Source organism: Phoenix dactylifera, chromosome 10 (genome assembly GCF_051530095.1).
Source record: "Phoenix dactylifera cultivar Ajwa chromosome 10, Ajwa_hap1_PhDact_Kaust_v1.1, whole genome shotgun sequence".
NCBI classification, from domain to species: Eukaryota; Viridiplantae; Streptophyta; class Magnoliopsida; order Arecales; family Arecaceae; genus Phoenix; species Phoenix dactylifera.
The window spans coordinates 11444206-11469739 of NC_143199.1; the positions used below are offsets into that span (position 1 = coordinate 11444206).

At 39.7% G+C, this 25534-nt stretch overlaps 1 protein-coding gene across 1 annotated transcript; it reads left to right on the forward strand.

Moving 5' to 3' along the window:
* The first annotated feature begins 689 nt into the window (after positions 1-689).
* LOC149752683 (uncharacterized) lies at positions 690-10034 on the forward strand. Its single transcript, XM_089925690.1, has 2 exons — positions 690-1513; positions 1620-10034. Exon 1 carries the CDS (start codon positions 1036-1038, stop codon positions 1414-1416), a length of 381 nt encoding a protein of 126 aa, XP_089781816.1. The 5' UTR covers positions 690-1035; the 3' UTR covers positions 1417-1513; positions 1620-10034.
* The last annotated feature ends 15500 nt before the right edge of the window (positions 10035-25534 follow it).

The following is a 25534-nucleotide window of genomic DNA, read 5'->3' on the forward strand; positions in this document are numbered from 1 at the left end:
TATTTTGTATCAGCCTTAAATGTTGCACTGCAATATTTTAATATATGGAAGTTTGAATTCTATTGTCTACCTGGAGGCTGCGTGCTATTGTAGGCGATAGTCGGCAATGGCACGGTCGTGTCACGGATCCGGCCGGGGTGTGACACTGACTATACAGAGAAGAGAACAATTTTGAAACTAAACAATCAATTCAGGCGAGATGCAATAACGGGTAACCCAACATGTCCAATTTAACCAAAATAAACTATCAATTGCACCCTCATATTTGATAAGAAGTTTTCTTGTAAGTTAGGTAAAAGCCCATGGATTGAGTGGATTCTGGGATTAATGCTTCAGAGATATTCCCCCGATATATAGAGTTGGGTTATTCCACCAAATACGACTTCCTTCCCTTTCCCTTCAAAAACAAATAGAAATTTTATCTAATCAATCATAATTACCACATTTTTTTCAAAAAATAATCCATCATGATTTGTAAAAAAAAAAAACAATAAGACGCGGAGCGAAACTAAACAACCACACAATAAGGTCCAAGAAAGCACCAGTCTCACTCGGCAATTATAGAGTCCGGATAATACAAACACTTATACGAATAATAATAAAATAAAAATAATATAATAATGATGATGACGACGAATGATAAAAGCTAAAAAAACATACACAAAGTCAACCTGAAAAACAAACTTAGATCATAACATTTTCAGTCTTATCTTACAACACTGCCAACTTTCTCCTCCTCCTTCTCGCTTCTTAGATTGATCTCAAATTTTCTTTATTTGGTACATCAAGAAAACGAGAAAAAGGAAAGAAAATCCAAAGCTAATCCAACATACTGTGCCATGCCAGTAAAAAAAAGAAACATTAACACAGAGACTGGACATCCTTCTTGTTTTATTTTTTCCGTTTACAAACAACAAGAAGGATCAACGAGGGATAGGGGAACGAACAACGCAGAGAGATTAGAAGAAATTTGGAGACGAGAAGAAGACCCGGGTCGAGATTTAAGGCTGATCAGGGGATGCGAGGCGGGACGCGATGGCGGAGTGGTACATCGCATCATGCCAGATCTCCGTCGCCCTCATCTCCCTCCTCAGCATCCTCGCCTTCTCCGCCGTCAGCCTCGCCCTCCTCGCCGTCGCCTCCGCCGCGGTTCCCTCCGGCGCCGGCGTCACCGCCGCCGCCTGGTCCTCCGACGCGGCCTGGTCTCGGAGGATCATGCGGAGCAGCGGGGCCCACCAGCGCCGCCACGCGTCGCCGGAGGACGCGATCGCGGCCCCCCGGGCGGCGGGGGAAGCCTTCCTGGTGTCCGCCGTGGCCGCGATCGGGCTCCGCCGGCGGATCCGGGGGGCCACGGTGGGGGCGATCAGAGGTCGGGAGAGAGTCGCCATGGATGGGAATGCGATTGGGATGAGATGAGGGATCTAGAGATTAGGGTTTGGAGGATTTTATTATTAGTAATTTTTGTTCACTGAAATGGATCGGGTGTGATACCTTTTCCCCTCTTTCCTACAAGGTAGATAAGATGACGAAGCGAGCGCTTTCCCTCCCCCTTTCTTTTTCCTTTTTTTTTTTTTGTTAGACGTGTTAAAGGACACCCAGTTTGGCACTCGTTTCCTCAGATGGGAGTCATGCGGCGGCAGCGTGTACAGAAATGGGTTCTTGGAAGTCGCATAGCCACCAGCTGTTTGGTGGAACCCTGTGTTACGTGGACAATGAAGTGGTCGAGAATATGTTAGTCTGGTGGGCCCCGCAACGTGACTCGAGGTCCACCGATTGGAGACAAGCTAAAAGGACGGCGGGGTCTCGTTCATGTAAGGAAAGAATATTTGCTCAGGTGATTCTATCTCTTTCCTTTTTTTTCAGTCTTTATTATTTTTTTTAAAAAAAAACTGGTTAGGGGGTGTTGGGCCGGGCACATGACTCTTGGACTCCATATGCCAATGTCCAAGCCCAAGCTTGGATCGAGCACAACTCAACTCAATAAGCCACAAGTTGCTTGAGTTAAATTTGGGTTCAGCCATGCTAGTTTCGAAAGGCTAAGTTTGTGGGCCCAACCTAAAATTTGATCAACTCTTTATAATTTTTTAGTTTGCACGGGCAAAAATGGTTGCTTGCATATAGCTCTGGCCCAACTATCAAATAACTGTTCCAGAATTGGATCTTGGTTATAGGATCAAATCTAATTTGCTTTTAATCTTGGATGACATGAACCATCCCTCTCCCTCCCCACCAACAAAAAAAACTAATTAAATTAATAAAACAATAGCCATTTCTAGATGCCCATATATGTTACAATCTAGATAAATGTGTGTTAATCAAATTTCTTTTGTAGTCTTTTGATTGACGCAGAATGGGGTTGAAAAGGTTGCTGAATTCTTAGAAGATGGGGGCTGATCTCTCTTCTTTTTTTTTTTTTCTTTTCTCTTCTTCTATTAATTGCGGCTAGGGTTTATGTGGATGGAGAAAGGAAGAAGACGGAAGATGAAAGATGGCTAATTTGGATGCTATTGGTTTCAATGGATGACGGCTGAATTTGGGATTGTGTTTGCTTGGACTAAGGCGGATGGAATTAGATTAGGACCCAAGGTTGGACTGGGTTTGGACGTGGGGAGTTGGATGGCGTGAAGGGGAGAGGAGTCCTAAAGGGTTTAGGACTCTTGGTGGCTATGGCGTGAGCAAAAGAAAGGGGGTATGTGGCATGGGATATGAATAAGGGGAGATAATTAAAGATTAAGATGAGAGAGTCTCACTCTCAAACCAATCCTAGAGTGGGTGTGAGCAAGGTATGGAGTCAATGTAATTGGGCGTTGAAATACTAGAACCCAACGTAACAGGTGCTGGAAATATCGGAACCCAATGTAATTTAGTGCTCACCTAAGGAGGGGACTCAATCTCCATGCACGTCCCAAGTTTGGGCTCATGCTTCTGCATCAATTCTCTCCTACCGAGGAGAAGAACTTGACTCCGTTGAGTTGGGGCTGATTTGAAGAATTCTCACTCGGATGTGTTCCGCCATCTGGTGCGTGCACGGGTGCAGGCTGATGCGCATCAGGAGAGCTCTGGTGGAACTGGGACTCCAGGTTGGTCTGATGACGGGCCGTCAACTGGATAGCCATGCATGGATGCGGGTTTGGTGCGCACGGGACACGAGTCCGGATGAACGCCGAGAGATGGTGCTACATGCGACTGCTACAGCTGCAGTACTTGGTAGGCCTTGCGCATGGGTGTTGGGCATGGCACCGCACACGGATTGGTTGAGCGCTGCTTGTTCTCCTGTCAGCTTCCACAAACATTCAAATTATTCTTCTCGAAATTATATGGCAACACCTCTGAAATTTCAAATCCGACCTCCTTCGCAACCGACGTTAATATGTCCTTATCTTTATGGTTGATCTCTTCGACTCGCCTCATAGACAACACCCTTTGAATTATTGAATTTTCAGGCTTGAATTCAACAATCTGAAGTGGCTTTAAAATAATCTTTTTGTTGGCATAAATCTAGAAATAATAATTAGAATGTCCGTCATACTTCACCGTCGATCATACATCCAAGTCCTTCCTAGAAGGATGTGGCATGCTTTCATGGGCAGAACATTGCACCACACTGTTGGGATCCCTCGTACATCGCAGAAATATCATGAACGCAGCGAAAGGCATGCGCGAGATCTCGTTCATCGCATGAACATATTTTAAAACCGTCGTTCGTAGATAGATTAGAATTAAAAACTTTTTATATAATTAGAAAGATCAGATCTCCACCTTGTGCGGGTAGATGATCACCGCAAACTGATTATCGTGGTTTTTGATGAAAGTTCGCATGAAGCCGCACAAGCGTCTGGCCTCTACGGGTATCCACACGAGGCAGAGAACCGATCGAAGCTCTCTTATCTTTCCGGGGTGCTAGCTTCCTTGCAGAGACAACTTTTGATGGCTGAAATCTTCCCTTTAAATAAACCTTGATTGCCTGAGGGAGGAGGAAGAAGAAGGATGAACCAAGGAAGAAGATCACAATCCCTTTACAACCTTTTTCCTTTACTTGGCGTTGGAACCATGAGGAGGAGGGAGGAAGGGCGCCAAGGTCTCTTCTTTTCTTCTCCTTGCTTGCGGCTGAAGACCAAAGGAAAAGAGGGGGCTCACGGCTGAAAGGAGATGGCTTCGAATGCCCTAGGTGCCGCCCCCTCTTCTCCTTTTAAAGTGGTTTGGAGCTCGTAAAAATTAGGAGCTCCTAGCATATCTCTAAGGGGCGCCGGCCCCTCCCTTCATGCCACACCAAAAAACCAAAGAGAGGAGGGGCGTACGCCCCTCCTTCTTGGTTAAGGAGGATTAGGTGGCTCTCTTTTGATTAAGTCCTAATCTAATTAGGCTTTAACCAAAGTTTGAACCAATTTGGGTTTATTCCATGCATGTCCTAATCCAATTAGAATCCAAATGAATTATGACTCAATTGAACTCTTCAATCCTAATCCAATTAAGAGTCATCTTAATTCATTAGATTAATAATTAATTAGAACTTAAGAAATTCTAATCCAATTAGAACTTATTCAATTTTAGTCCCAATCCAATTAGGACGTTAAAAATCCTACTCTAAGTAGGACTCTAATTTTAATTCGAAGTCCTAAACTAATTAGGACTCTAGGAATCCTACTTCAAGTAGGACTCGTGTTTAAGTCCAATTAATTAAATCCCATTATTCCTTCTTTAACTCACTAACTCTTAGTGGGTTAGACCAATTATCAATCAAATTGATAATTATAAATTATTTGTGATCCTTAATCACAATTCAACCATCGGATCAGTCAATACCTCTAATGTGTGTGACCCCATAGGTTCTATTCTGTCTAGTAGTGAGATATATTTTAATCTCTATCATAATATTATTGAAAACTCCTTTCAATGGGTTGGAATAATTCCAACTCAGCACACCAGGGATTATCGACCATCGAGATAGTCCCTGTGAGTCTTACTATCCACTAGTTGTTAGGACCGTAGGTGCTGCCATCTCACTAAAACCCGCAAGTAATAGTGAAGGCTTAACCATGGTCTTTAAACTGACCATCCCAAATGCCCCTCTGGCGTTCGATTGCGACTTGGCCCGCACCGACCTCCGCCGCGGGCGAGCTTTGCTGACTTGGCCCACACCGGCCTCCGCCAACAATCCCCACCAACAAGCGAGCCCTGCTGACTTGGCCCACACCGGCCTCCGCCAATAATTCCCCCCTCCAGCAGGGGAGTTTTTTTTTTTAATCGCTTATCCTGAAAATCGAATCCGTGCCGTTGGCTCTGATACCACTATTAGGACCATAGGTGCTGCCATCTTACTAAAACCCGCAGGTAATAGTGAAGGCTTAACCATGGTCTTTAAACTGACCATCCCAAGCGCCCCTCTGGCATTCTATTGCGACTTGACCCACACCGGCCTCCACCACGGGCGAGCCTTGCTGACTTGGCCCACACCGGCCTCCGCCAACACTAGTGACACCTAGCAGCATATAGTGGCTACCCAGCAGAATGGAATGATGAACCTCTAGGTGCAGTTATCGTATGATACAGTCCTTCTATCGTGGAGCCCTATAGGATGGAGGTCATGGATAACTCGTCAAACCCCATCGTCTGTCATATGTCAAGATTTATTCGACTTAAGTTCGAGAGTGGAAAACTCTTTCTCCACTGTACGTACTGTCCAACCGAGGTCTTACGAACTCAGTCTTATAAATCACATAGGATCACTCCTTATCTACCAAGGTCGATAGATTCTATATAGGTGCATGCCCTACTCCTACAGTGAACCTACTGCAGCTAATCTACACCACAAGGACCCATATGGCTAGAGACCATGTATACATGCAGTCAAACTACAGTAACCTCACTGTGAGCAACCGAAGCACCTCAGGTCAAAGGACCAGTCATACTACTGCAACATCAAGCAAGTCACTGACGAGTGGATAGTCATTCAAGTGACTTCTTGTTTGGTCACACTCAGTACCATTGTTCTCTAACAAGCACCTGCACTATCACTTCAGTGTTCCTACACTATAGACTCGAGTCTCGTCCATCCATAAGGAAAGCGATCCGTGCACTGATCTCATCGGATCGATCACCGTCCTCGCGATGATCCATCGATCAGGAGCATTTAAGAATTAATCACCAATGACACATGGCTCAAATTCTCAACTCTCGAGAATATGCATCATCATCTTATTAATTTCTTGGACGATTCATAGACACATAAACAATACGAATGAAAAAGATGCCCATTTATTATACAATAATAATAAAGTCAAGTATAAAACTATGTCCTAGAATTAATAATGTGTCAGCCAAATAGGTTTCTAGGGCATATATTTAACAATCTTCCACTTGCATTAAAGCCAATCAGTCATATATCTAAGTCCCATCTTCTCAAGGTGGGCTTCTTCAGTCTTTTGCTGACTTTGCTGCTTAGTGAACGGGTCCGCCACATTGTCCGCGGAGTTTACTCTCTGCACCTCGATATGTTTCTTCTCGAGGTAGTCGCGTATGAGGTGAAAGCGCCGCTCTATGTGCTTAGACTTTTGATGAGACCTTGGCTCCTTAGCGAGAGCTATGGCGCTATTATTACGCAGTAGAGTGTTATGGCATCTGATGACATTACATCCAACTCTACAATGAATTTCTTGAACTAGAAGGCTTCCTTTGCAGCTTCAGAGGCAGCGATATATTCAGTTTCCATAGTAGAAACAGCAATGATTGGTTGTTTAAAAATTTCAATTTATTGTACCACCATTGCCGAAGAACACATATCCTAATGTAGACTTTCTATCATCAATATCAGTCATGAAGTCTGAATCTGTGTATCCTTCCACCTTGAACTCTGATGCTCCTCCAAAGATTAAGAATAAATCTTTAATTCTTCTCAACTACTTAAGAATATTCTTCACAGCTGTCCAGTGCTCTTCGCCTGGATTCGACTGATATCTACTAGTGACACTCACAGCAAGAGCTATATCAGATCGTGTACATAGCATGGCATACATGAGGCTCGCTCCCTATTGCCGAAGTATAAGAGATCTTGCTCATGCGTTGAATCTCTTCAGATGTGTTGGGGCATATCTTCTTGGAGAGATGAATCTCATGTCTAAGGGGTAGAAAACCCCTTTTGAAGTTTTCCATGCTGAACCTTTTCAGCATCTCCTCTATGTACATTTTCTATGATAGGCCAAGCATCCTCTTAGATCTATCTCTATAGACCTTAATCCCCAAAATATAGGATACTTCCCCAAGGTCTTTCATGGAGAACTCTTTTGACAACTAGACCTTGACCAAGGTTAACATGGGAATATTGTCATTCCCAATTAGGAGGATGTCGTCCGCGTACAATATGAGGAACACGACAGCACTCCTACTAACCTTCTTGTAAAAACATAGCTCCTCTTCGTTTTTTTATGAAATCAAACGTTTTGATCGCATCATTGAAACGAGTGTTCCAACTCCGAGATGCTTGCTTTAGTCTATAGATGGAGCTTTGCAGCTTGCATACCTTATGATCTCCATCACTGAAAGTGAAACCCAAAGGCTGCTTTATATAAATATCTTCATCAAGATATCCATTTAGAAAAGCAGTCTTCACATCCATCTGCCATATTTCATAATCATGAAATACTGCAATGGCAAGCAATGTTCGAATAGATTTCAGCATGGCTACAGGTGCAAAGATCTCCTGATGGTCAATGCCTTCGTGCTAACTATACTCTTTATAGGTCTCTACCTTTCCATCCGAACCTATCTTTCTTTTGTAAATCATTTGCATCCAATAGGTACTATACCTTCTGGGGAATCCACTAAGGTCCAGACTTTGTTGGAATGCATGGAGTCTATTTCTGACTTCATTGCTTCCAGCCATTTCTCGGAATCGATGTCTAACATGACCTCGTTGTTGGTATTGGGATCCTGTACATATTTTCTATCTTCCGTGAGGAACAGTTCTTCGGTATCCTCTATTAGCATACCTAAGTATCTATTAGGAGGATGGAAGATCCTACTATATCTACGAGGTGGAGGAGGCACAACATGTACTGGCTCTGTATGAATAGGTTCTATAGGTTCCATGACTCGTTGCTTTTCAGAGACTCTCTCTTCAAGCTTAATTTTCCTCCCACTGCCTCTATCAAGGATAAACTATTTTTTCAAAAAGATAGCATGTCGGCTCACAAAAACATTGTGATCCTCTGAGACGTAAAAATTATATCCTAATGACTCTTTAGGATATCCAATAAATCGAGCACTTATGGTCCTAACCTCTAACTTGTCTGCCTGTAGTCGCTTGACGTGGGCCGAACATCTCCAAATCTTGAGATGACCAAGACTCGACTTCTTACCATGCCATATCTCATACGGCGTGGTAGGAACAGATTTAGAGAAAATTTTATTCAATAAGTAAATCACTGAAAGTAAGGCATCTTCCCAAAGAAACAAAGGTAAATCAGTGAAGCTCATCATGAACCGAACTATATCTAATAGAGTCTGATTCCTCCTTTCTGACACTCCGTTGAGTTGAGGTGTACCCGAAGGCTCCACTGTGAGAGTATGCTATTTTCTTTGAGATAGTTTTGGAATTCTCCACTAAGGTATTCCCCTCCTCGATCTGATCGAAGAGTGTTGCCCAGTAGATACAACCCAAGAGGGGGGGTGAATTGGGTCTTTTAAAACTTTTATGCTACTTCTAAAACTTTTTGATTAACTATGCTAAGTTGTATAGATGCACAGTGAAAGTTAAACTTAGCAAGGGTTTGATGTATAGATTGCGACTTGATTAAATATGCTTGCAACTAAAGGATGTGCGGATAAGAATTAAGCAAGCAATTTATCTAAGTAAGTAAGTGTGTTAGTTAGACAATAACTAGAGGCATTACAAACACAAAGGACATATAGTGGTTCGGTGCACCCCAGCACCTACATCCACTCCCCAAGACCTCTTGGGAATTTCACTATAATCCTACCGATTACAGCCGGTTGTTTTACAAGCTCACAACCCAACTTGTTGTTTTACGAGCGCACAACGAACTCGGTCGGTTTTCCCAGGCTCACCGACTAGAACCAACCCCGATTGTTTTCCCGGGCTCACAATCAAACCCTTACACGTTGGTTTTACCCTCGGCTCACCAACAAACCTATCTCCGTTGGTTTTCCCCTTTGGCTCACCAACAAACCTATCTCCGTTGGTTTTCCCTTTGGCTCACCAACAAACCTTACACCGTTGGTTTTCCCTTTGGCTCACCAACAAACCTTTAACCCCTTGATTCAATCCCTTGATTGAATCAAGTTACAAGATATTAAAACAAAGAATAAAAACAAATCAAAGCTTCTTAAACAAGCAGATATGACAATATAAACAAATAGAGTAAAGAGAAGCCCTCAAACGAGTTTTGAAGATGGAGGAGCTCGGCTTCTTCTTTACTTGATCCTCCTCTGATTTGGCATGAAGTAGAGGATCCCCGAGGCAGCACGCGGATGGAGAGGAAGCTTTCGGATTCACTTGGATGCTCTTCTTCTCTCTATTTCGTTTTGGATGGCCCTTTTGTGCTTGTGGGAGATTTCCTTTGTAATCTCTTTGAGATCTCTTTCCTAGATGATCTCTCCCACTTCCATGCCTTCTCCCCTAGCTCTCCTCTTGTTTTTATAGCTTTAGATGGCGTGGAAACAAGAATCTAGCCGTTAGAGACAAAAATAGAGCCGTTGGACACAGTCTGCACTTCCTGACAATATTACCGTTGGGATCGGAGTCGACTCGCGCGATCAGGAGTCGACTCGCCTGTTGCAGGAGTCGACTCGTGCTTTACTGGAGACGACTCGGCCACTGTTCCAAATTTGAATTATGGTGCATCCTCGACTGGGAGTCGACTCGTCTTAACCCGGAGTCGACTCGCCAACTTCTGGAGCTGACTTGGCAATTTCGGAGTCGGCTCATCCACTGAAGTCCGTGGATCCAATTTTGAATTTTGTCCTCTCGAGTCGACTCGACTGTCCTGGGAGTCGACTCGAATCTCAGACCCCGAACTCCCGATCCTCTGTCTTTTGGCTCGTCCAGTCTTGGAGTCGACTCGAACTTCCTTGGAGTCGACTCGGCTCTCAGTTTGTGAAACACAACCTTCTGCCATCTTGGTGTAGCGCTGCCTTGGAGTCGACTCGAGCTGTCTGGGAGTCGACTCGAATCTCAGAGGCAGTAACTTGGTTTTCTGTCTGTTGATGGTCGCGGAGTCTCGGAGTCGACTCGTGCAATGCGGGAGTCGACTCGAATCTCAGAGTCCCAAAAATGCTCTCTGACTTTTTCCTTGTGTTCCGCTGAGAGTCGACTCTTGCTTTCTTCGGAGTCGACCTACCAACCATCGGAGTCGACTCGCGTTCCACTGGAGTCGACTCGAATCTCAGACCCGAAAACTGCTCTCTGACTTTTCTGCCTGTGACTCCTAGGAGTCGACTCATACTTCTCCGGAGTCGACTCATACTTCTCTGGAGTCGACTCGAATTCCACTGGAGTCGACTCGAAGACTGTTCTTTTGAATTTTTCTTTTGATTTTACTCCTCCAATTTGAACCTTTTGAACTTTAAACTTGGGCCAATGAATTGTAGCTTTCTTCTAACTTTTCTTGAGAGCTTTTGGAGGCCTTCTTGTGTTCTTCCAACTTGCTATGTTCCTTGCAAAATAAATATCTTTCTCCTTGCAACATAAACATTAGTATCCATACTTCAAGGTTTTGTGATCATCAAAATCAATCTATGAATCAATCTTTGGGTCATCAATCTCCCCCTTTTTGATGATGACAAAACTTGGAGTATATGCAATATAAAAGATATTGTTTTCTAGAAGTAATACATAGCTAAGTTGCATGAAGTAGAAAACATATATATTTAAAAAAACATACTTCATGATAATGCTTTAGATTTAATCAGCTTAACACAATCAACATATTTCAATTTAAGCTGATTTGTATTCAATTCAAAGCATAAAGGCATTATGAGCATATACTTAGATATTTCTCCCCCTTTTTGACAACATCAAAAGATAGTGAAACATTAAGCACAAAGATCAGAATGCTCATATATTTCTTTTCCTTATTGTACTCTGATTTGCAAGTCAAATTATTGCAAGGATATGAATCATATAACTCAAGGCAATAATATTAGAATCAGATTAATGAGCATAGATCAGAGCCAATTAAGATAATTTCAGAGCAGAACACATCGAATGTGATACCACAGATAGTTTTCTAAGCAAGTGTAGGTGGAATCTTTCTTAAGTTAATTCAAGAAGTACCACACGAATGGAAATCTAACCTCTCTTCAATAATAAGTATGAAAGCTTGTTCATTTAGGACCTTTTGCCCAATCTATTAAGTATTTTATCAACCATGAGAGCAAATTAATTAATTCTCTTAATGACTTCAAAGTTCTTTTATGATAATAGGAGCATTGGGGCACAAATATCAAAATATACATTCATGCAATTTTTGATACATCTTAGAGCTCTTTTAAAGACTTTCTTTTATTTCTTTAGAAAATAAGCACAATTTGATACATAAAATAATGAATTTGCACAAAATTGAAGTTCCAAAAAACAAGCCAATTAGAGCTCATTAGTGAAGTTTAAAAAAAAATAGATTTTCTAAGAGATACTCAAGAAAATTTAACACATTATTCTCCTCCTTTTTCATTAAATTAGAGGCTCTTAAGATTTGCAATTTGGTTCAAGAGTGATGCATGAGATATACTAACCAAATAACACGCCTCAAGGTGTATCATAAAGATTTTCAGATTTAAATTTCAGATGATACATATTGGAGAGTATTAGAATCACTTTTCATTTAGTATTCTTTCTCTCTCCTTTAGTTATAGATTTATGCGATTAAGTTCCATAAGACCTCTCCTTCTGAAATTTTCTTTCTCCCCCTCAATTGATCATTCCATTTAAGAGTTTAGAATCCTAAGATAATGTTCAATAAAATTGTCAATCTCAAAAATTTATTTTCTATAAGTTTCAGCTTATTTTCATAAGACTCAAGGTTTGAGATAAGACAACCTTTATAGAACTCATCTCAAGGTAATTTAAAGCATGTCTTGCAATATAAGGAAGTTCATAAAAATCAATCCATAAGATTTAAGGTATACATCAAATTGAAGTAACTTTAGGATAAGATACTGAATATCTAAAGCTCCCCCTCAAAAGATGCGTACTTCTTTAATCATTCTTTTCTTTTGTTGAATTTCAGATTTTAATGACAAACGTGAATAGAACTGAAATTCTATGATATCGAGAATGGAGAGTGATCAAGAATTATTCAAAATTTATAGCAATCACCCTTTTTAATCTATCAAGAACAAGTTATACTTCCTCTTAATCTTTGAGAAAATGTACTGAAATATTAATCAGAAAATGATTCATTTGACGCTCAGTTTCTTTCAACAGCATTTACATTTTCTTTCTTTTAGAGTCATTTGAGTGAGGTGAAATATTTCTAGCTTTTAGATCATTCACTCTATTGATGGAAGTCTTTAATAATATAGGAGAGAAAAATATATAGATGATCATTGAGGTATATATATTTATAGAACTCAATTTCTTAATCATAGTTTTTCAGCAATGTATACATGAAGCACAATAAATATTTTTTTTTAATATCAAAATAGAATCATAAAAAAAATTGCTTGTAATCAAGATCATTGAAAGACACATCATTTAGACCAATATTAGTACATTTTAACGATAAGAAAAGATATGTTTCGGATGCGTACCGGAGCAACCAACCAAGGCATCAAAATTAATTCTATTTTTCTTAAATTAAGATTTTATTTAGAAATCATATTGAATTTAAGCTTTTATACAAAATCAGATTCTGAATTTCATAAAGATTTTCAATAGAGGCTTTCAAAGTCATAATTTGAGATATGGATCTTCCACATTGTAGCTCATCTTAAATCATTATGATTGAAGACACATATTTCACACATATAAGAGGATATTCAGAATATTTGTATTTATGTTTAGCACATTATATACCAAAGTTAAGAAAGTTGAAGGATAGAACAAACTCAGTTCATTTTGCCTAAATAGAAATATCCTTCTCTTCTCCTTTTTACAAATTTATTCACCTTTCAGATTTTAACGATGATTGTGAATGACAAATCTGAAATTTCTTTTTAATAAAAAAAATTTTATATAGTATTCCAAATATTCAATCAAATTATCCAAGCATGAAGCATTGTAAAACATTGAGAACCCATAATTTAAAACATCATGCCACATGCAAAATATATTATGTGTTAAGTCATGCATTAAAATATTAAGAACAAGCATGTCAAGGATCAAAATCAATTCTTTTCAAATAAACTCCCCTTATTTAAACATTATCTTGCACTGATTTCATCCTTAAAGTGTGTTTTCAAGTGATTAAAAATTTGACTTGATTATTCTTATATATTTTCATTTACTTTGTCTTTCATTTTTATTTTCTTATGCTCTATACTCTATTTGCTCCCTATCCGGTGGAGTTGGGAAGGGGCACGAGGTACTACCACTAGCCTCCCTCTTGTGCCGTCCCTAATATGCCCTACACCGAATAGTTGGGTCAAATAGTGCCGGGTACTACCACTAGCCTCCCCATTGGCACCATCCCTATGATGAGCAATATAGAAAGGTTAAAATGTTCACTTCTAACTTTCCCTGTTTGAGTGTAATTAGTTACAGATTTTATCTCTTCCAAACGTCTCACAAATGTTCCGAGTATACTATGTTTGTTTTGCTTTTCCTTAAGATTGGAGTATTTGCCTTTACTCAGATTTTTCATCTCTTGAACAATGTCCATTTTCTTTTCTTTATCTCTCTCCCTTTTTGTCATTCTCAAGTAATTTACATGAAAGAGTAGAATAAAGAGATAATCTTATGTATCATATAGATGTATATTATGCTAACAACATTTTCATTGTGCTCAAGGATTCATAACTTCTCACAAGTTATTTTACATCAAAATTTTAAGCATATACTTGTGTATTTCATGGTTATGACATAGGCAAAGATATATTTTAGTTTGGGCAAACCATGAAATAATTTCTAAAAGTATAAGTCAGTCAATACACATATAGACATGATATCAAAAATTAATAATTAAAGACCTTAATCATGCCATAATAAGATTTAAGTTATTGACTTTGCTCAATTAATTTGTGAGAAAGGTGTCTAAAATTACCTATTCATTATATGTTCTTCAAGCCAAACTAGATTTCTTATGTGTGAACTTTTGGCTGAAGAAGATCCTCTCTCTTGTTTGCATGTGAATGTTTAGTGTATCTTACATGAAGATATCCTTCAAGTTGAAATTTCTCATTTTTCTTTCTTGAAGGAAGGTCATTAGTTTCTTTAAGATACAAAGCATTCATCCAACATATATATATTTTTTTTAACTAGATGACTCAATATAAGATATGACAATAGTTGCATGTTGAGTCACTTTACTCAAGAGATTCCCTAAATATAAGCAAGCACATATCACTTGAACTAAAGAGATAGTTTCATTAAATCAGATGGTTCAAGGACAAGCATGTGAGGCAATAGGTAGATTTATCAAGGTCAAATCAATTTCTTATTTTCAAAATCAATTTAGTTTAGATTTTATTCAATAAGGCACGCTAGCTAAGTTTTAATCAACTTATCTTAAACAGTTGTTTCTATCACAATTCAGATTATGATTTATTTGTTTATCAATAAAATATGATTCATTAAAGTTAGATTGATGTCTTGCACAAGGTCACATAATGAGCATACAACCTGGTCTACTAGCTGTATGATAAAATAATTATTCTATCATGCTTCAATACAGCTTTAAACAATAGATCTATTTTGCTCATTCTTTTCAAATTCTACAAGATGGGGTCATAGACATACCTTCTTCATGCCAATCTTCTATGAGAGTTTTCTTGTGGACTAACATTGGTCAATGAAGATCCCCTTTCCTGTTTGTCTTAATTTGGAGTTTGAGAGAAGATGTTAATTCATTCATCATACATATTTCAAACTCACCTTGCAATATAACTCTTCATTAGTAGAACCAGAAATGATGTCATTAATGTACACTTTGAGCAAGTGAGGTGTCACACATTTTTTGATGCAAAGAATTATCACTATTACCTTCTATCAAAAAGGTTATTTAAGCTTTTATATCATGCTCTTGATGCTTGTATCAAATCATATATTGCTTTATCATATTTGTAATGAGTGTTTTCAAATATGGTGGTTATTTAACATATATCTTTTTTAATAAAGTAAGCACATAGGAGTCCATTCTACACACTCATTTGATGGACTATAAAGCTCATAAAGCAAGCAAATGATGATGGTGATCTTTACTTCTAATCATGCAAAAATTTCATCAAGATCTATTTCATCTTTTCTTGATTTAGTCTTTTAGTAGTCATCACTTTTTCTTCATTAAGAGCATATCTGAAAAATCCAAGTTGGCTCTAATTATTAACCAGTTTTTCAGATTGTTATATGTAAAAGATTAACCATATACATACATAATTTAATTTTAGTATCTTGATAATAAATCATTAGTCTCATAAAGAATAAAATACCTTGATATTTTTGTAACTAAAAACTTTTCATTGAATACTCTATATGCATTGCTTGATGAATGATATCCAAGGATAGACATATCTCTATCAGATTTGGCATTATTTTCATAAGAGCATATCAAGCATAACATGTACGACTGAAAAATATGAAAGATATGCAATGGTTCATTTTTCATTTTTTCAGAAGATCAAAATTTTCATCAGAAATAGATCTAATAGAAATCATATGTATGACAAGCAGTGATGATAGTCTTTTAAAAATTATTTAAGTAGATGACTATCATACATAATTGTCTTTTTCATTTCTTCAAGAATTCTATTAACCCCTTTTTACTTATGATGTCCATGGAGCTGAAATAATTGAATTTAATACTATTTTCTGTATAACCTTAATCTGGATTTTGGTTTTCAACACTGTGCCATGATCTTCACAGTTTGGAAACCTTTTTCATTTGAAACGCTTCTACAAGATTTAGTAAATACAGAAAAATACTTCAGTTTTATTCTCCAAGAACAAGTCCAATGTAAGCTTTTGAAGACTTAGAGATGGAAACAACATCTTTAGATTTAGAAATGATTTTTGTTTGTTTCCTTAGTTAGCATGCATAGCAAAACTTTGACCTTTAAGTAGATAATCTAAGCAAGCCTATGGCAAGGTCTTTTGAGATTAAGTACATACTAGCATGAGTTGATTCTATGTGCCAAGGATGGTTTCTTTAATCTTGGTATTCAAAAGCATACCAAGTACACATTATCATATTGATGATCAATAAAAATAATGCCATGGACAAAAATTCTTAATCAAGCATATAGAGGGTTCATAGAGTTATTTTTAATGAATTAATTAATCATTTAGCAACTTATCCAATAGTGAGTGGAGCATACAAAAAAAAATGAAGTGATTTGAATATATTTTCTTTTCATACCCAAAAAGACAAATATCACTTATATCACAAAAATGATTAATACTTTCAAGTTATGTTTTAATCAACTAATAAAGTAATTTCAATACGAGAAGATGTAAGAATTACTTATTTCATCCTTTCTTTTATTTAAATCATTCTTTTTAATTACATTTTAAATTCAATTCTTTAACACATGTCTAGAGCACCCATTGTTTAGATAACATCTTTCATTAGAACCTTGGATAGCTAGACATGCTTGCTGAAAGAATAATCATATTTTCAACTTAGGAACCCAAGCTCTTTTGGGTCCTTGTAGGTTAGCTATAATTGTTCCTTTTGGAACCCATATTTTCTTAATAGCTATTTTGTCCATGAATTTACAGATTTTAGGATTACAAGGGATGTATTTCTGTATCCTCTTGTTGAATTTAACAAACTTAGATCGAACATGAGTAGTAGGAAAACTTTTAATGTTCTGTTTCTCCCTTTTTGGTTCATCAAATTTGTAATGTATAGATTTAGGAACAACAGAAGAGATTTTACTTAGCTTTTGTTTATGAGAATCTGTTTTAGAGTAATTAAAAACTGTTTTAACAAACATATTCTTAAAAGGTTTTTGGGTGTACCAAGGTTGATATCCTAATGTAACTTTATCAAATTCAGCTCCTTGATCATTTATCATTAGGTTCAATTTTTCAGAGCTGAGGGTAAATCTTTCAACAACAGGTTTTAATCTGTCAACTTCTTTAGTTAATCTTCTGTTATCTTCTGAAAGTGACTCATTGTTTTTCTTAAGTTTATCATGACTTTCAGTGAGAAGTTGATCTCTTTGATTTAGTTCTTGATTTTCTTTAATTAAGATTTCAGTTTTACTGGTTAGTTTCAGTTTTTCATCTATTAGAATTTGATTTTCAATCTTCAAGTTTTTGTTCTTACAAATAAGTTTCTTATATTCTAAATACAAATCAGACAAGGCATCATGGAGTTCATCAAATGTAAAATTGCTTTCAGTTTCAGCATGTACCTCTTGTGCCACCAAGCATGGATTTTCAATATGATACTGCTCTCCTTCTACACATGATGTTTCAGATTTGTTAGTGCATTCATATTTGTCTTCAAGCATATTCCATATTTCTTTAGCAGTCATGCAAGAAGATATGCAATTAAACTCATTCCTATCTAATGCACAATATAAAAGGTTCATGGCATCAGCATTCAATTGTGCTAAATCCTTTTCATTAAAAGTTTGAGAGAGTGTGTGAAGATCATTTATTATGATTTTCCATAAATAATAGTTTTGTGATTGAATAAAGATGCGCATGCGTATTTTCCAATGTGTATAGTTTATGCCATTAAATAGTGGTGGTGTATCAATTGATTGTCCTTCTCCTAGAAAACTATCTATTTGAGTTGTCATGATCTTTGGCTCTAGTCGGTTAAGACTACAAATAATATTTGAGCACCTGCTCTGATACCACTTGTTGCCCAGTAGATACAACCCAAGAGGGGGGGTGAATTGGGTCTTTTAAAACTTTTATGCTACTTCTAAAACTTTTTGATTAACTATGCTAAGTTGTATAGATGCACAGTGAAAGTTAAACTTAGCAAGGGTTTGATGTATAGATTGCGACTTGATTAAATATGCTTGCAACTAAAGGATGTGCGGATAAGAATTAAGCAAGCAATTTATCTAAGTAAGTAAGTGTGTTAGTTAGACAATAACTAGAGGCATTACAAACACAAAGGACATATAGTGGTTCGGTGCACCCCAGCACCTACATCCACTCCCCAAGACCTCTTGGAAATTTCACTATAATCCTACCGATTACAGCCGGTTGTTTTACAAGCTCACAACCCAACTTGTTGTTTTACGAGCGCACAACGAACTCGGTCGGTTTTCCCAGGCTCACCGACTAGAACCAACCCCGATTGTTTTCCCGGGCTCACAATCAAACCCTTACACGTTGGTTTTACCCTCGGCTCACCAACAAACCTATCTCCGTTGGTTTTCCCCTTTGGCTCACCAACAAACCTATCTCCGTTGGTTTTCCCTTTGGCTCACCAACAAACCTTACACCGTTGGTTTTCCCTTTGGCTCACCAACAAACCTTTAACCCCTTGATTCAATCCCTTGATTGAATCAAGTTACAAGATATTAAAACAAAGAATAAAAACAAATCAAAGCTTCTTAAACAAGCAGATATGACAATATAAACAAATAGAGTAAAGAGAAGCCCTCAAACGAGTTTTGAAGATGGAGGAGCTCGGCTTCTTCTTTACTTGATCCTCCTCTGATTTGGCATGAAGTAGAGGATCCCCGAGGCAGCACGCGGATGGAGAGGAAGCTTTCGGATTCACTTGGATGCTCTTCTTCTCTCTATTTCGTTTTGGATGGCCCTTTTGTGCTTGTGGGAGATTTCCTTTGTAATCTCTTTGAGATCTCTTTCCTAGATGATCTCTCCCACTTCCATGCCTTCTCCCCTAGCTCTCCTCTTGTTTTTATAGCTTTAGATGGCGTGGAAACAAGAATCTAGCCGTTAGAGACAAAAATAGAGCCGTTGGACACAGTCTGCACTTCCTGACAATATTACCGTTGGGATCGGAGTCGACTCGCGCGATCAGGAGTCGACTCGCCTGTTGCAGGAGTCGACTCGTGCTTTACTGGAGACGACTCGGCCACTGTTCCAAATTTGAATTATGGTGCATCCTCGACTGGGAGTCGACTCGTCTTAACCCGGAGTCGACTCGCCAACTTCTGGAGCTGACTTGGCAATTTCGGAGTCGGCTCATCCACTGAAGTCCGTGGATCCAATTTTGAATTTTGTCCTCTCGAGTCGACTCGACTGTCCTGGGAGTCGACTCGAATCTCAGACCCCGAACTCCCGATCCTCTGTCTTTTGGCTCGTCCAGTCTTGGAGTCGACTCGAACTTCCTTGGAGTCGACTCGGCTCTCAGTTTGTGAAACACAACCTTCTGCCATCTTGGTGTAGCGCTGCCTTGGAGTCGACTCGAGCTGTCTGGGAGTCGACTCGAATCTCAGAGGCAGTAACTTGGTTTTCTGTCTGTTGATGGTCGCGGAGTCTCGGAGTCGACTCGTGCAATGCGGGAGTCGACTCGAATCTCAGAGTCCCAAAAATGCTCTCTGACTTTTTCCTTGTGTTCCGCTGAGAGTCGACTCTTGCTTTCTTCGGAGTCGACCTACCAACCATCGGAGTCGACTCGCGTTCCACTGGAGTCGACTCGAATCTCAGACCCGAAAACTGCTCTCTGACTTTTCTGCCTGTGACTCCTAGGAGTCGACTCATACTTCTCCGGAGTCGACTCATACTTCTCTGGAGTCGACTCGAATTCCACTGGAGTCGACTCGAAGACTGTTCTTTTGAATTTTTCTTTTGATTTTACTCCTCCAATTTGAACCTTTTGAACTTTAAACTTGGGCCAATGAATTGTAGCTTTCTTCTAACTTTTCTTGAGAGCTTTTGGAGGCCTTCTTGTGTTCTTCCAACTTGCTATGTTCCTTGCAAAATAAATATCTTTCTCCTTGCAACATAAACATTAGTATCCATACTTCAAGGTTTTGTGATCATCAAAATCAATCTATGAATCAATCTTTGGGTCATCAAAGAGGTTTAAGGGGTTTTCCAGTTTGTTTTTTTACTTCTTTTACTTCTTTTCTGAACTCTTTGAACTTTTCAAAAGACTCAGATTTGTGTCTCATAAAATATACATAACCATATCATGAAAAATTATCGATAAAGATAATGAAGTACGAATAACGACCCTTGGCTAGCGCATCGAATGGGCCACACACATCAGTGTGTACCAGGATAAGTATTTCAATGGTCCGCTCTCCATGTCCTACAAAAGGCAATCTAGCCATTTTTCCTTGAAGACAGAATTCGCAAACTGGATATGACTCGGAAGTCAAGGAGCCAAGAAGCCCATCTTTCTCCATTTTGTTCATTCCATCCTCTCCAATATGGCCAAGCCTGAGGTGCCACAAATACTTCTCGTTTATCTCATCTCTGGATCTTGTGGATCTTATGACACTCACTTCTTTCTCAGAGACATTCACAGATACATCCATATGTAAGTGATAGAGACTGTCAATCATAAAACACCGTGCAACTAATTTATTTCTGAAATAAATAGAACAATAGTCTTTGTCAAATATAAAAATATGACCATCTTGTGCCAGACACGAAACAGAAATCAAATTTCTGCTATCAGCAGGTACATAATAACAGTCTTTAAGCAATAAACTAAAGCCAGATGGTAGTCGCAGAGGATAGGTGCCCACAGCCACAGCAGCAACTCTTGCCCCGTTGCCAACCAGAATGGTTACTGCACCTTCCACTAGCCTTCTACTTTCCTTTAGACCCTGCATAGTAATGCACAAATGAGTACTAGAACCAGAATCTGTAACCCAACTAGAAGTAGAAGAAACCTGTTGCCCAGTAGGCAGCCCAAGAGAGGGGGGGGGGGGGGTTGAATTGGGCCTTAATTAAAAATGTAGAATTTTAACTTGTAATTGATCTAAAGTGTTAGTCTGGATTGTTAGTGGAATGAAGACAATGAGACAATGGAAAGCAAAGCACAAAGACACAAGATTTATAGTGGTTCGGAGCTACCCTTGCTCCTACGTCCACTCCCCAAGTTTCACTTGAGATTTTCACTATAATCTTAGAATTACAGCACGGTTGTTTTACAAGCTCACAACCAAACTTGTTATTTTACTGGCTCACAATGAACCACCTCGTTTATTTTACTCGGGCTCACAAACAACCCGGTTAGTTTTCACAAAGGATTACCAACTACAACCTCAGACCTCCTGATTCAATCCCTTGATTGAATCAAGCACCCAAATATAAGAATGAATGTATGAATACAAGCTTCTAAGAAAGTAGATAAAACAGTTTTAATGAAAACAGGGAAAAGAAGCTTCTCAGATGATTTTAGCCGATCAAGACGCTGCTTCTTTTCTTCTGAATCCTTTTCTAAGTCAAACAACAATGGAGGATCTTTCTATTTCAGCTCTGGTGCAGAGAAAGGATGAATTCTCGATGAAGAGTTGCTTTCTCCTGATTTTTCTTTTGAATGTCCTTTGAGCTCTTGCTTCAGATGATTTGTTTTGCTTCTTTGTTTGGATTTTTCGTTCTAGTTCTTATTTCACTCAGAACGGGTCTTCTTATATCTCCATTTTGAAAAACTAGCCGTTAGACATAAAAGAGTAGCCGTTCTGTTGCGCCTGGCACTTCTGACAAAGTGTCCATTGAAACTGGAGTCGTCTCACCTGTTGCCCAGATAGACAACCCAAGAGGGGGGGGGGGGTGAATTGGGTTTTAAAATAATTATTACAATTAAATGGTTTGTGAGATACTAATTAATCCTTTTCACAAGTTGATTAATTAGATGCTATGTGCAGTGAATGAAATAAAAGTAAGAGAGACAAATGCAATCACAAACACAATGATTTTATAGTGGTTCGGAGCTAACCCTTGCTCCTACGTCCACTCCCCAAGCCTCACTTGGAAATTCACTATAACCCCTCGGATTACAGCCGGTTGTTTTTCAAGCTCACAACCCAACTTGTTGTTTTACGAGGTCACAACGAACTCGGTCGGTTTTTCCAGGCTCACCGACTAGAACCACCCCGATTGTTTTTTCGGGATCACAATCGAACCCTTACACCGTTGGTTTCAACCTAGGCTCACCAACAAACCTATACACCCTTGATTCAATCCCCTGATTGAATCAAGTAAAGACCAAATGGAAAGAACAAAGACAAACAAAAAAATAGAGCTTCTAAAAAAGCAGATATACAGCGATATAAATAAGAGAAAAGTTAAGAGCCCTCAAACACGTTTGAGATGGAATAGAGGAGGGCTTCTTGAACTTTGGGTCTCCTCTTGAATGTCTGGAAGACTTGAAGGCAGGAGGAGACTTCTTTAATGCTGGGAAGAGTTGGTTGAATGGAGTTAATGGCTCTCTTCCGTCTTTTCCGTTGAAATCAGTTTGCAGATGAAGGATTCTTGTTTTCTTTGAGTGGAATCTCACTTCTCTACTTTGCTACAGTCCTCTGTGGCTATTTAAGCCATTCCCTACGGAAACTAGCCGTTAGACTCACTTTACTAGCCGTTCTGCACATTCTGCACATCCTGACAATGTGTCCGTTGGGATCGGAGTCGACTCGTGCGATCTGAAGTCGACTCGGCTGTAGCAGGAGTCGACTCATGCTTTTCTGGAGTCGGCTCGGCAACTGTTCCGGATTTGAATTAAAGTGAGCTTCGCGACTGGGAGTCGACTCGACTTAACCCGGAGTCGACTCCCCAAAAACTGGAGCTGGCTTTGCACTTTCGGAGTCGGCTCAACCCATGGAATCCATAGGGGTATTCTTCTACTTTGCTCACTCGAGTCGACTCGGAAATTCTGAGAGTCGACTCGGCGCTCAGAGCCCGAACTCCCGATCTTCTGTCTTTTGGCTTGTGTAGTCTTGGAGTCGACTCGAACTGTTCCGGAGTCGACTTGGCTCTCAGTTTCCGAAACACAGTCTTCTGTCGTTTTGGTGTAGCGCTGCCTGGGAGTCGACTCGAGCTATCTTAGAGTCGACTCGCGTCTCAGAGACAAAAATACTGTCTTCTGTCTTTTTGGAGTAACGCTGCCTTGGAGTCGACTCGGGCTTTGCGGGAGTCGACTCGGCTCTCAGTGTCCGAAAACTGCTCTCTGACTTTTGTCTTGTATAACACTGAGAGTCGACTCTCGCTTTCTTTGGAGTTGTCCTGCCACCCATCGGAGTCGACTCGCGTTTCTCAGGAGTCAACTCGCCTCTCAGGGTCCGAAAATTGCTCTCTGACTTTTTGTCTGTAATTCCCTAGAGTCGACTCATACTACTCCGGAGTCGACTCGGTAAGCATTGGAGTCGACTCGCGCACTTCAGGAGTCGACTCACTGACAGGTTTTGAGTTGAGTCTTTCTGTTCGTCTGTCTGTTCTCAGTCGGAGTCGACTCATGACGTTCCAGAGTCGACTCGAGCCTGTGCCAGTGCTTCTGATACGCTTGGAGTCGACTCGTAATGTCCCGGAGTCGACTCGAGTTTCAGACTTTGGTTCAAATTGACTTCTTAACTTATCCAAAATATCTTGAACCAAATCTAGAAACACTTAAACAAGATTTTCACTGAAACACTCGATTGAATTCATTAGTAAACAAAAGATATACTCAAATGCTTTGAGCTCATCAAAATCAAATAGGGTTATAATCAATCACTCCACAATCTCCCCCTTTTTGATGATGACAAAACATTGAGTATATGTAAAGTGAATTGCTCAACAAACAAGGGAACTTATAATAAAATTTTAAAATGAATTCAAGTGTCTGGTTATTCAATTTATCCAAACTTGAAATTTTGGAGTTAAAGCTCCCCCTTTCATTTGAAATTATATAAGCCTTCATGTCATGCAATCAATTGTTTGGCTTATATATATTTAATGATTTTGCTTTCTTAAAAATTCAGATTCTCCCCCTCAACATATGCATTTAACTTTGTTTTGATTCTCTGAATTTTCTTTTAATGCATTGAAGCTTTTGAACTTAAATTTTTGGTTTTTAGAGGGAAAATCTGTCAATTTGTTCTTGAATAGGATTCAACTAATCTCCGAATATTTCTTGAATAGATTCTGGAGATTACTCCATTAGGAGCCCCAACAGAGAGATAATGAGCCTCGAGGTATCGAATCCACTTAGAACAAATTATTGTGTGTTTTAAAAATTTTCTTTTTTTTTATTGATTGTCATTGATTCCTTTTTTCTTTTACATATCTATTACATATTTCTCCCCCTTTTTGTCATCGTATCAAAAAGGAAGAAAGCAGAACACACAAACAAGCAGAGATCAATGTGCACAATTTTGAAAAAAATTGTCTACTCATTGTATTGATGTATATGTAAGTACATTTGTGAATACAATAAGTAAAGCAGAAAATACATGTCAAAATAAACATAATCAGCTAGGGCTTCCTCGAGGATGTGGCTCCTCCTCTCAGTCTGGACTGCTCCATGAGGAGACCGACTCCATCCGTGACGTTCTCCAGCTGGGTAATGATGGCCGAGGTGGCCCTACTATGCGTCGTGGATAGCTCGATCAGAGTCTGCTGGAGTGTGTCTAGCTTGGCAATTAAGACATTCGCCAAGCGCTCGGCCCCCTGATTCAGACTGCCCATATCGTGTCGGATGTCATCTCGCATCTGTCTTGTGTTGCTTGTGACATCGCTCATGTTGGAGAATTGGGCTTGTATCAGGCTCCTGACGTTGAAGATCTCCTCCCTTAGATGAGCCATCATCTCGGTCACGGCTGATAAGGAGGGAACCAACGCAGAAGAGGGGGCAGTAGCTGGACCTCTGAGCTCCCTCAGAAGATCGTCCCGAAGATCTCTAACAATCTCCTGCCGCAACTCCCGGAGCTGTTCAGGAGAAATCCAAACCTCCATCGTCTGAGTGGGTGGAGCTGAGGAGGAGGGTCCGGCTGAGGTGGTGGGAGCTGAGGTGGAGGGAAAGATAGGATAATCTGAGTCTGGATCAGGACTGGGAGAATGTCTGGTGGTAGGTGTGGAGGAAGATGGTTTCCTGACCCATGTGCCCTCTACCTTATGAAACCCCATCTTGTGTAGGGTTCCCTCACCCATGCGATCTGTCCATCACAATGCGCGAGAGGGTTCCCCCTCAGGAATAGGGTTCTCGGACTCCCTAAAGATTAGGGTGTACAGCATCCCATAAGGGAGGGTGAGCCTAGGTCTGTCTAGTGGCTCACATAGATATCTATAGATCATCTTGGGGAAGTTGATAGGGGTGTCCTGGAGAATGTAGTACATGAGGGCTAGGTCCCTCTCAGACACAAAGTCAAAACGGCCGGTTTTAGGGAATAGTGTCCTAGAAATAATGCTCAGGAGGAGCCGCATCTCAACAGAAAGAGAGCCAGCGGACACCTCGTCTAGTGGGGACTGGGGTGGACTCCCTAAAATGGCCGTAAGGGC